The sequence below is a fragment of the Pan troglodytes genome, chromosome 3, assembly GCF_028858775.2.
Source record: "Pan troglodytes isolate AG18354 chromosome 3, NHGRI_mPanTro3-v2.0_pri, whole genome shotgun sequence".
Taxonomy (NCBI): domain Eukaryota; kingdom Metazoa; phylum Chordata; class Mammalia; order Primates; family Hominidae; genus Pan; species Pan troglodytes.
This window is the reverse complement of record NC_072401.2, coordinates 51,764,276-51,777,406: the sequence shown is the minus strand read 5'-3', so window position 1 is coordinate 51,777,406 and position 13,131 is coordinate 51,764,276. Positions and strand designations below refer to the sequence as shown.

Sequence of the window (13,131 nt, the reverse complement as noted above, 5' to 3'; positions counted from 1 at the left end):
GCATCCCCTTGGTAATTATTCTTTTATGTTTCTCTAATTGCATGCTAGAGAAAGCATCTGTTAGATGCAACTAGTCTTTAGACCACTGAACACCTGCAGATCTTGTTGATGCATGCCCAAGTTCAGAAAGCTCTGAAAGAAGTTGCTTTAAAGAGGATAGGCCATGGCTTTTCAGATAACGGAGCCTTGAATCTGTAGTGTTTCCTAGGTTTCCAATCCTAACATTTACCCACTTGTTAAGGTAGTCATAAAACACTATCACCTTCATTTGCTCTTGCAACTTTTGAAGCTTTTTAAATTTCCCTTTGCACAGCTGGGATTGTGCTCCTGGCACTGTAAGGAAGGCATAGGGAAGAGAGAACAAAGGGCTTGGCATTATGTGGAAACCATGCACCAAATCTGGGGAAAGTAGTCTCCTTCTCATATTTCCCTCAATGCAGTCATAATTTCCTTTGTAGTTTACTGAAGGACTGAAATGAGGATTAATTTGGCTCTCAGGATATCATGAATTGTTCCTAATATTAGCAAAAGGCTGCTTGTAATTTGTAACTCCCAAAGTTCACAGAAAGGTTTGAGACTGTTAGTTTGTATGCTGCCAAAACAATCAGCATTTTTGAGGCAGACTCTTGTGGCTTAACTTCTGGGGTGGCTATGAAGGTCCTCTGAAGGGTTCTCATGTGGATGAGTGGGCACTGGACATGAAAGGGAGATCTGCTTCATGTACAGGGAACACATCCAGATGATCAACAGTTAGGATCACCAACAGTGTACAGAGAAAGACCTGTTTTTAACAGATTCCAGGGGCAGGAATCTGTTTTACCAACATGGATTTTCTAGAAATCACAATCTCTACTACAAGCGTTGAGATGAAACAAGACATTTTGGGGCCATGGGTGGTGCATTAGCGAGTACAGACAAATGCTTTGAATCCTACAGGGGAAGGTGGGAAGGCCCCATAACCAGAACTCTTTCTTTTCTCTTTTCTAGATCTTACTCCTTTTTCATTTGAGGTGGGTAAATTGAGATTCGTGGGTTTTCTCCTGCCTTTGGGATAAAGGATGATAAATGGGACTTAAAGGGTAATTACCACTTGAAAGCAGGAAGTTTTCACCTACAAAGGAAGCTGAACACAATCAAGTTCTTTATTAAAGAATGACTATTATGTGAGTGAGAACAAGAGACAGGGCTGTCTGGACAAAATAATTTGTTTTATAGCTTTAATCCCAACTGGTATTACAGAGCTACTGTGCACTATGTATTGGGTCATAAAAATGACTTTTCAACTCACAACTCTTCTTCATAACTTTATTTCCAGTTAAAGACCAAAATTTTCCAGCAACTCAATCCAATTATTTACTAACCCCAGTCCATTCATACTGAAGGCTGAGACTGGTATACTGACTCTGGAAGGCCAAATCTGTGAGAGGAGCTTTGCAGAGGGCTCAGGAGCCCTGTTGATGCAGGATTTTTCTCAGCTTCTTTGCCGGACTCATGGCAGCGGCACCTCATCTACTCAGCCTGCTGTGCTCAACCCCTTGTAGGAGAAAGCATGTGTGTTAGTGAGTGCAGGATCTGGCTGGCCACTCTGGGCACTGACACAAGAGCAAGCTCTATGGGGGGCCTGCAGCCAAACCAGGCATGTCGCCTCAAGGGAAACATGGTGGCACCCAGGTGGTGTATTGCCTTGTTGCTGGGGTGGTTTCCCTCCACTGGTGAGGGCAAAGGGCTGGTGTGACAGCCTTTTCTGGGTACTGGCACTTGGTGGGTCCCAAGCTCTTGTCCAGTGTCTGAGAAGAATGGGGTTACACAGAAAATTGAATGATGGTGAAAGTGGAGAATTTTGTTGAGTGATGAAAACATTTCTCAGAAGAGAGTGGAGCTGGAGAGGGGACGAGAAGGACAGGTCATCTTTCCCCAAAATCAGGTTGTCTCTTCCCCAAAGTCAGGCTGTCTGTCTCCCCTCTACTGACTGAGTCTGGGGTCTTTATAGGCACAGGATGGGGGTGGGGCATGCCATAGGTAGTTTTGGAAAAAGCAACATTCAATTGGTAAAAAGGCATGATTCAGAAAGAACCAACTGGGAGAGGGCAGGCAAACAGGAATATAAGTACTTACTTTGGACTTTTGGCCATGGGTTTCAGGATATTTTTTGTTGTTTTATGGTGAAGGTGGGGTTTCACCAGGGACCCACCCGCCCTGTCCACCTAGAATTTCTCTGCCTCCTGCCTCTATTACTGTGAAGGGGTTGGGGGAAGCTGCACTCCAGTCTCAGACCCCCAGGGGAGATGTTGATAGTATTATCTTACTGCTTCTGTTAGTCAGGAAGTTCTCTCTATACTCCTAGCAAGTATCTATCACGTGACACCCTCGTATCTAAAGGTCATTCCGTTAGAAAGGGATGAAAACTCAATCACTGTGCTGGGCCTGGCCATTTGCTAAAAACCTCAAACACACAATTTGTACAGGTCCCAAGCTTCTACTTTACTGATATACACTGCCTTTGGGCTACTCTCCAGCTGTCAGCTGCAGTGTTTGTAATTGAAATCTCTTCTGCCCTTTTGTGCAGTGATGAGACTTTGTGCTCATGAGCACCCGTGCCTTCTCTGTGCTCCCCTTCCCCCTCCAGATTGCCATCACCTGTGCCAGCACTGTGCAGCTGATCTCCACAACACTGGGAGCATCTGCCTGAGGTGCCAGAATGCCCACTACCTGCTGCTCGGGGACCACTGTGTTCCTGACTGCCCTTCAGGATACTATGCAGAGAGAGGAGCTTGTAAAAGTGAGTAAGTGCTGGACTCAGGAGCTGGAGCTGCCACCTGAGGTTCTCTTCGGGCAGTAGCTGGGAAGGATCAACCTTTCCTAAGAGAGAGTGGAGGCAGGAAGTGTAAACCACTTCCATGGGACTGTAAACCAGACTTGCCAATGTTCTCAGTGTTGGGACTTTATTACCCACACTTGGGATGCTGCTTTGGAAGAGAATCTGACATCATGGTTTCTGTTGTGTCTCTTTTTCCTCTGCAGAATGCCACTTCTCCTGCAGAACCTGCCAGGGCAGAGGACCTTTCTCCTGCTCCTCATGTGACACCAACCTCGTGCTGTCCCACACTGGCACCTGCAGCACCACCTGCTTCCCTGGGCACTATCTTGATGACAATCATGTTTGCCAGCGTAGGTTTTTCCAATGAACCTTCTCTCCTTTCCTTCTTTTCCTGCCTTTCTGGAGCCATTGAAAGAAATGCGAGGTTCTTACTTCCATCTTCTCACCTGGTAGCCTTTATTTTTATAAAAGGAAGAAAACCAATCTACAAAGGCAATAAGGTTGCCATTAGCAGATTATGGCTCAGATATCAGCCTAATCGAAAGTGCTGGGCTTGGCGGTGGGGTCTCCTCTGTAAATGCCAGCTGTGTGATCTTGGGCAGGTTATTTAACTTCTCTGTCCAGGTTATCTCATTTAAAAAATAAAAGTGTTAGTTTGTTTCATCTTTATAGTTTTTCTCAGCAATCCCATTCTATGACCCTAGGCAGAGAGTGGAGCTTGCTCTAGTATGCAATCAGTGGACTAAGCACGTCTCTGGATTTAATTTGTTTTCTACATGTGTTTGTGAATATTGACAGTGTACAAGGTTTTGCATGCTGGAAATATTCCATTTCTGCCCAAACAGTAGTTATTTGGACTTGTATGGGGGTTATTTATATAGATACCTTATTTCTCAAGTAAGTCAGAATATGATTAATTACCTTGAGTCAGGCACAAAGGGTTAGGATAAATTAGGGAATGGGTAAATCTGCCTGAAAAAAAATTAAGATTTACTTCACAGATGAAGGAACATTTATGATAGGCTGATGCCTTATTTTATCTCAGTCACCAAAGTGTCATTTGCAAAAACAAAAAATTGTTATACTTTTGAAAATGACAGTTAACAAATATAGTGGTAGTATTTCAGTTGTGTGTTCTAGGGGTACCATGCTGAAGGAATTGTGGAGTAGTGGTTAGGAGAGTGGGCTCTAGAGTCAGAGAATTGAAGTTCAAATCCTAACTGCTATTAGAACTTTATGACCTTGAGCAAGCCAATTAACCACTAGGCCTCAGTTTCTTTTTTTTGTAAAAGGAAGATAATAACAGTACCTACATTCTAGTGTTATTACATTTAATATAGACCATAGTGGAGAATAAGCTGTCAGTATTGATTAACGATTATTTTGTTTTTATCATCATCATCTAAAATGAGAGGCAAATAAAGTAGTAAAGATATTTCTATTTTATAGATAGGAAGATAGATATTACTGTTAGTTTATTGAGATCCTTGCAAAGATTTGCATTAGTTATATGAAACTCACCCTTTTGCATCATCTGTGGAGGTACTGGAGATCTAAAAACAAACTTTTTTGGGCTAGTGGGAAGATTGCTTTTGTAACAAAAACCTTGCTTTGTGTATATCAACTGTCTGCCAGAATCTGTAGATTCTGTAATATAAGAGACAGGAATGAAATACTTCCATCTTCTATTCAGGAGCAAGAGAGTGCTGGTGGAGAAATAGTGACTTAGATGTATTAGGCTCTTCACAGCAGTGGAATCACAGAAATAAAAGTTCAAAAGAAAAAATAGAATCCATTGTATGAAGTATAGGTGACAAAAACACATTGCATTGAATTATTTCTCTTCTGGGAAGTTTTTGTCTTGGGGCAGGGTGGCCTCTGCACAAACACATTTGCTATGATCCCATGTAAATAGAATTTCATAGAATATTTCAGTTGGATTAAGAATTTCCTAAGTTTAGTCCTTAAATTTCATTCTGAGATTGAAAAAATATGCTCCTAAGTTGGGATATTTGAGTTTCTAGTACATTAAAAAAAAAAAACAAAAAAAACAGCCTGACCAACATGGTGAAACCCCATCTCTACCAAAAATACAAAAAGAACTAGCAGGCCATGGTGGTGCACACCTGTAATTCCAGCTACTCGGGGGTGCTGAGGCAGGTGAATCGCTTGAACCTGGGAGTCGGAGGCTGCAGTGAGCTGAGATCACGCCATTGCACTCCAGCCTGGGTGACAGAGCAAGAGTCTGTCTCAGAAAAAAAAAAAAAAGATTCAACACGCTCTATTCTAATACTCATAATTATAGACAATTATAGGCCTGCCAATTTTAGAAATTCTGCAATAAGGGCTTTTGAGGAAATGTAATCAGTATTAAGGGAGGCAGTCATAACCAAATTATTGAAGGAAGTAAGGACTGGAGAGCTTTCCAGATATTCTAGTTATAGGAATCTTTCAAGAGGATGTACTATTAACTGAATTAAAAAATCTAAGGGTCACCCGTTGAGGTAGGAACTTTAAAAAAGAGATGATACGTAAGGTTCTGAGTACTTGAAACCATAGTGCTTTGGTATTGGAGGAGAATTCCAGAGTTACTCAAGCCAATCTTGCACCAGTGCAGAGACTCTTTTTCACTCACCCCCACAGACTTCCACGGAAGAAAGCCGGTTCCACTGCTGGGGAGCTGGAGTTGTTGGACAGTTGTTTTTAATTGGCCCTAGAACTTGCCTCCAAAGTGGTATAGAATAAGCTTCCTCCTTCATTCACACGATTACTGTCATTCCCCACCTTGACATCTCTGTGCCATGTAGACCCAGAGCCAATGGAGTGTTGAAGTAGGAGTGGATGACCATTTCTTAGACCTACAGCAGAAAACAGGTCTGTTTAAGAAGGTGATTGAACCCCCACACTGTGAGGTCCCTCTGCCCTTTCAGCACATCACAGATGTGATGGTTACAGCACATCCCAGCTTCCCTCAGTGGTTTCTGGTCGACTCTGCCACTTTTTCACTGTCCTCCTGCACTTGCTATGGGGGTCACTGACCTCAGAGAACTGCCCCTGCTACTCCAGGTGTGGCCACACCAAGATGTCTGCGTCAGTACTAGTAAGTACTTTGTGGGGTCTGAATGTAATACCACGGAAGCTGAGAACCCGAGGGACGTTGGTACCTACAGAACTGCTCTGTGTCAGACAGGGTCAGCCATTTACTCATTACTTTGGAAAGGGATAAGAGGAAGAAGTCATGGAAGCCACCTGTTTCTCAGTGTGACACTACTGTGTCCCTCCAAATCCTCCATAAAGTCTTCCAGCAATTCAAAATGCTCAGCATGAATCCATTTCTTTTAGAAGTGAGTGAAGGGGCTGAGGTATACATCAAGGTTCCAAGGGGGAATGAGTACTTTGTAGAAAGATTCAGGCCTGGCACAGTGGCTCACACCTGTAATCCCAGCACTTTGGGAAGGCAAGGTGGGAGGATCATTTGAGGCCAGGAGTTTGAGACCAGCCTGGGCAAAAAAGTGAGATCCTGTCTCTAGAAAAAATTAAAAAATAAGCTGGGCATGGTGGCATGTGTCTGTGGACCCAGCTATATGGGAATCTGAAGCAGGATTGCTTGAGCCCAGGAGGTGGAGGCTACAGTGAGCTGTGTTCATGCCACTATACTCCAGCCTGGGTGACAGGGTGACAGAGTGAGAACTGTCTCAAAAAAAAAAAAAAAAAAAAAGGAAGATTCAGGAACACAGCGGCAGGTGGAAGTAAGTCATAAGAAACCCTCAGACACTAGGGCAAGAAATTGGCCTTGACCCCTGACTGCGGAACTGGCATTCGGGGGCCTCATTTTGCAGCTCTATGTCAAGAAAAGAGGACCAGCTGACCCTTATGTTGCATATCATCACATTTTTAGTTACTATCAAGACTGTTACTGACTAAAAATCTTAGATTTTTTTTTTCTATAGGAACTGCTATCTAAGCAGGTCTTCTTCATCCTGTATTTGTACAGTTGGTTTTAGAACATAAATGCGGGACTTTTCTTAGAGTTCTGCTTATTTCACTTGGTTACTGTAGGTTCATTATTTCAACTGGTTAAGGTAACTGAACTGTTGTTCTTCCAGCTGGTGAAACTTAACTATGTATGTTTTCTGTATAGGTGCATGTGGCATATTTAAATATTATTGACATGGTTTCTTTGTTTCTATTAAAGTCATGGATAAAAATATTGATCAAGTAAGAAATTAAGGCCTAATTAATGTGATACTCTGCTGTGGACCTATTTTTGTCAATTATAAAGATTTGCTGATCACATTTTGAGTATGCTTTTCAACCACCTTCAAATCCACTTACAACTAGTAGGTCTCACTTCATTTTTGTATTCACAAGTTTATTTTTGGAATCTCTATCAAACACTTTGCCAAATTAAGATACACCATGCACAAAAATTCTAGCAAAAAAAAAAGGGATAAAAATTTGGTCTCATCTAAGCTTACAGCAGTTAAAATATTCTTTTCTAATTATTGAAAATAATTAGAACTGAAAATCCAGTCTAGAATTTTCCCAGGACCTTAAATTATCAATATGCATATTCTAATGAATGTTTTATAACAACGTCTTTCTTTGTAGGTGAAACAATAGCATTCTTTTTTTTTTTCAGGGAGGTAATTTTCCTGCACTGTGCCATATACTTTGATATCATATAGATCTAAAACTGACTGAGTTTCTCTCTGTACTTTTCCTCTGACACGTACTTAGAGAAGATTTCAGAATGAGACAGAAATGCTGGTGCTTGTATATATCTTATGCAATATCTGGCTTTATTTCATTTATGTAGCAAGTGTTCATTGAACACCTACAATATGACAGATAACCAGCTAGGTGCTGACTAACATTACAAGGAACAAAACAGACCTGTTATTTGCTTTCATGAAGTTTGCAGCCTAAAAGATACAAATGTTAATCAAATAATCACTCAAATGGAAATTGCTATACATGGCATGAAAAACATGTAGAGCATGCTATAATGCAAGGCCTGTTTTAGAATAGAAAGTTAACAAAGGTCCCAGAAGAAGAGACTGAAGAATGAGTTAAGAGTTAAAGACTTGGAGATTATATTAAGAGGATTCAAATATGCATGTTATAATAGGATTTCCAGGTGGAGAGAATGGAGGGAATGGTAGGGGAGCAATATTTGCAGAAATGATGGCTGGAAATTTTCCAGGATTGAAAAATGACATTGAGTTTGAAGGCGAAAGTGTACTCTGAAACCTGAGCTGTATGAATTTTAAAAGCCACTCTGGTGGATGCATGGAAAATGGATTGCAAGGGGGTCAGAGCGGAGATGGGGAAACCAATTAGGAGGCTGTGATAGTAGTTCAGCAGGGGATGATGATGGCTTAGAAATATTGGCATTTGTGGATATGGAAAAAAGCAAAAAGTTCTGAGAGTTATATTGGAGAGTTTGAATAAATAGGATCCAGTGAGTAATTGGATTAGGAGTCAGGGAAAGAGAGGTGTCAAGATAGACTTGGAGGTTTCTGGCATGAATAACTGTGTAGATGGAGAAATGCCAGTTGTTAAATAAGGGAAGATGGAAGCATGACCAGATTGGGGGATCATCCCTGAATGTCAGAGTTATGTGGCTGGGTTCTAAGAGTTGTAACTAGGCAAATCAATAAACCAGTTCACCTTCAAGTCCTTTGTATCTTAAAGTATGGGATTTCCCAAGCTCCCCAATAAAGTTGGTGCCTAATTTTAATGTTGGCATCACACAAAAACCTGAATCTACATTATGAACTTAAGGGGGCTTGATTCCTGAAGAAGTAAGGTTTAAGTTCTGAACTGTAATTCCAGGGATCTTAGAGTAAGCATAAATTCTGTTGCTGAATCACAGAGCAATTTGGATATGGGATTTCCATTATTGGGTTTGCACTTTATATTCTTTGTAAAATAAGATTACCCTTTTCTATTTCGGAAACTAATATTTTCTGTTTTTGTTGATCACAGGGGAGGGCTATGAGCCATAATGAAATGTAGAGCAGGTTGGAACAAGGCTTTGTTCCTATGCAACATCTGTCTAGGTTTGATCAGTGCTTCAGTATTTGCAATTGTAATCATCTGGTCATTTTCTTTTCCTGTCTGCTCAGCATGCAACACACACTGTGGAAGCTGTGATTCACAGGCCAGCTGTACCTCCTGCCGAGATCCAAACAAGGTTCTGCTCTTTGGGGAATGTCAATACGAGAGCTGCGCCCCACAGTACTATCTTGACTTCTCCACCAACACGTGCAAAGGTAAAGCTCTTCCTGAATTGTGTAAAGATTCTTTTACACAGTGATACCACTTTACTACTGATGTCTAGTTTTCCATATTGGGAAAACACCAGTCATCATGTATTTTGACTGTCTCTGATGATAGCAACAATTGTGTATGTATGTATATATTCATTAATTCACTCCTTTATTTACTTATTAAGCATATATTTTTGAGCACCTATTTGTGTCAGATGTTGTGCCACGTCTTGATAACAAGACCAGAGGTGGCAAATTGTAAATCCTCAGGTTATATTTGGCCCATAGACATGTTTTCTTTGTCTACTTAATGTTTCAATGTTTTAAAATCTTTAATTATTTGCCTTTTAAAAATCAGAAGATTTCACATACAAAAATTGAGATTTTCAAGTGTTGTTGTTTTTTTCTTAACCAGAAGCTCTGGTAATGTTGGATATGTATCCTGACAGTGAAGCTCTAGTAATTTTGGATATGTATCCTGACAGTGCAACCGTAGGTTGAAACGGTGTAGCTGTCGTCCCTGCTGGATGGAGCAGGATCTCTTCAGTTCAGCAGTCCCCACCATTCCCTTTCTATCACACAAGGCCTATTCTGAAGATACATTACTTTCCTGGGCTGTAGGTGTTTGCATTTACAACTTGAGATTGCTACCTCCAAGCTTGATAAGGTCAGGAGTCATGTCTGATGTGTTCATCTCTGCTTAACATACTTAAATGAGTGAAGACGTAGTCCCTGTCTTCAAGGAAATTTATAAGGAGATAATGTCAAATGCCAAGTGCCTTTTTCTTTGCTCTCCAGTAGTTGGAATTCTCGGGGCTTACACACTTTGAATGGTAGTGCTCAGCAAGAGGAAAGCAAAGGTAAAGAACAGGTTTTACTTGCTCCTGTCCATTTCCTCATTCCTGCCTCCTTCCACATTTCTCTCTATCCCTCTGATTCTGGCAGAGAAGCTAGAGCTTGGATATGGTGGTCAAACATCTGTCAAGTAAACTTAGGATGCTTTAAGGCTCTGCAAAATTACACACTTTCCATTCCAAGAAATTCTACTTCGTTGTCAACTTAGGTGGTCTGCTGTGCTCAAGACCACAGAATTTTTTTTCTGTTTTTTTTTTTTTTTTTTTTTTTGCCTTCTAACCAGTAGCTGTCAGTTTGTGGTGAAAAACAAGATTATCACAAATCCACTCCATTATAAATGATTTCATAACTGTGCTGGCAGTTTTCAAGGCTCTGTTTTAGTCATTTTCCCTCAGGACTGATTCAGCCAAATAAAGGAATAGGATTAACTTTGTAAATCTTGGAAGCACGTGTACTGTCTTGCACATTTACCTGATTTCTTTGGGACTTAGAAATATTCTACCAAGGAAGAGAAAAGGTAACTAATGAGAGGTTTCTCCAGTTTCTTAGCAGGAATGGAAGGTGAGATCGAGGGTGGCCCTGAATGGAGATAGGTTCTCTAAGAGAAACAGTTCAGCAGCAAACATTTATTGAGTTGTTACTATATGCCAGGCACTGTGCTAAATTATTTAAATTCATTATTTCATTTTATTCTTCACAATAACTTTATGAAATGGGTACTATTCTCACCCATGTTTTACAGGTGAGAAACCAGGATAATATAGATAAAAACATGATTGTAGGATAATATAGAGAAAAAGTAGCAAAGCCATGACTTGAATACAGACTTACCTTTCTTCAAAACCCATGCACTTAACTGTGCTATCCCATCCCATCTTCCATGCAGGTAGCACTTCCCTTACCAGCTACAACACTGGCTTTCAAACATGAGTTTTCTGACTGCGTCAGAATTGCCTGGGCCATTAAAAACAACAGCAACAGCAACAACTATAATATTCACAATAACAAGTACAGCAGCAACATGTTTTCCTGTGCCCCAACCCAACCCCTGAGACTCTGATTTGATAAATCTGATGCTGAGCCTAATCCATATTTTTTAACAACCCCCCTGGATTATTTGCATGCACATTCAAGGTTAGACCCCTCTAGAACATAAGCTCCTTGGTGACAAGTTCTACACCTACCACCTTTATATTGCCCTCTCCTGCTGTTCAGTGACTATCCCATAGGTGCTTATGGAGCAAATTAACATGTAATTGAGTCCATTCTAATGCCTAAATGAGACCTTCTATTGTTTTAGCAACCTCTTTCTTTCTGGACAGCACCTTTATGCCCCATATAATTCTGACATCATTGGTTCTTTCTGTCACTTTGGTCAATGCCTGGTTTTGAGAGATAGAAACCCATGCAGCTGGTGTTATTGGTGGCAGCAGATGCATTCTTAGTTGAGTGTCTGACATCTCTTTACCTATTGAGCATTGAGTATTTGGAAGAAGTCAGGGTTAGTTTTGTGGGGCAAGTTGGCCACTCCCTGCGGCAGGTTTTGCATGAAGACTTGATATGGCACAGGGATAAAGAACTAAGACCAGAGTGATCTGGTTTCTCAGCAGCCCTGCCAACAAGCAGGCTCAGCACAAGCATAGAGTGCTCCTTGTACATGTCCATGTCTAACATAATTAGGGAACATTTAAACCTCAGAGAAGCATTCAGGCTACTACAAGTGGAAATCTCATTTGAGCCTACTTATCTGACATCTCTTACGTTGTCCTTATTTTACTCCTTGCAGCTGCAGACAGAGTCCTCATAAATGAACTGCTGGGTCTGAGGGTGGACAGAAAGGAAGATAATCTAATGCAGACTTTCTTTTTAGAGTGTGATTGGAGCTGCAGTGCATGCAGTGGGCCCCTGAAAACAGACTGCCTGCAGTGCATGGATGGCTATGTCCTCCAGGAGGGGGCCTGCGTGGAGCAGTGCTTGTCATCATTTTACCAGGACTCGGGCCTCTGCAAGAGTAAGTGTGTAGAGGCCCTGCTCTGTGCTCAGCCATACCTTGGCCACCTCTGATTTGTACTGTTCTCAGAAGGAAACTGTGGCAAGTTTCCCCTTCTGGCTTTTTACCCCATTTCTGGTTTCTTTCCTAAGAGCTATGTTTGTTATCATGAAAATTTCCCCTTTTCATCTTCCATGCCTTAATAAGACATTTGCTAAAATTTGAGGGCAATATGGGAATCTTGGGCATATAGGACCACACAAACAGGTATGTGTTAGCTGTTACTTTCAGATTTTCTTAAAAATTGAACAGTCAGGTCCTCCAGGTGGGAAGGTGTTTGTACCCTGGGCATTTGGGCACATAGGAAGACCCGATTATTTCACTATCTGCCCCCTTCAACCCTCTGTATACCATATAGCTCACAATCATCTGTCTCTGGCCTAGTATCCCTTTTAGCCTCAACTGAACACTACAAAATTCTCAGACCCTGAAATTCCCATCAAAAGTGCACAGAGAACATTCCTAGGAGTATTCCTGGGGGACTGAAAACTGCCTTGATGAACCACGAAAGGTTGACATTTCAGCAAAACAGTACTGAGAGCCAAGGACTAATAATAATAATAATAATAATAATAATAGTTGCTTAGGCCAGGAATGGTGGCTCACGTCTGTAATCCCAACACTTTGGGAGGCGGAGGCAGACAGATCACCTGAGGTCGGGAGTTCAAGACCAGCCTGACTAACATGGAGAAACCCCATCTCTACTAAAAATACAAAATTAGCCGAGCATGGTGGCACATGTCTGTAATCCCAGCTACTCAGGAAGGCTAAGCCAGGAGAATCGCTTGAACCCGGGAGGCAGAGGTTGCGGTGAGCTGAGATTGTGCCACTGCACTCCAGCCTGGGCAACAAGCAAAACTCCGTCTTAAATAATAATAATAATAATAATAATAATAATAATAGTAATAGCTGCTGATATCTGTCATTCACTTTATAGTTTATCTAGCATTTTCCATGGGTGGGTAGGACAGTATATCAACCCCCATTTTATAGAGAAGAACACAGGCTCAGTGAGGTAGAGTGACTAATCCTAAGTGTCCCAGCTGGTAAGTATCATAGTGACAACCAGAACCCAGACTCCTTGACTCTTCATATGGTCCTTTGCCCGGTACACTAGGCTGTACTGCTGCTGA

The 13,131-nt window shown here is 41.4% G+C and overlaps 1 protein-coding gene across 4 annotated transcripts in view; it reads left to right on the top strand.

The window, feature by feature from the left end:
- The window catches only part of FRAS1 (Fraser extracellular matrix complex subunit 1), a 480,560-nt gene that overhangs the window by 297,373 nt on the left and 170,056 nt on the right, over window positions 1-13,131 (top strand). For all 4 annotated transcript variants that reach the window (XM_517202.8, XM_063808847.1, XM_024356095.3 and 1 more), the window contains 4 exons: window positions 2,627-2,779; window positions 3,022-3,168; window positions 8,950-9,096; window positions 11,819-11,959. In XM_517202.8, the coding sequence (XP_517202.4) occupies window positions 2,627-2,779; window positions 3,022-3,168; window positions 8,950-9,096; window positions 11,819-11,959 (588 nt within the window). The remainder of the gene's footprint in view (window positions 1-2,626; window positions 2,780-3,021; window positions 3,169-8,949; window positions 9,097-11,818; window positions 11,960-13,131) is intronic.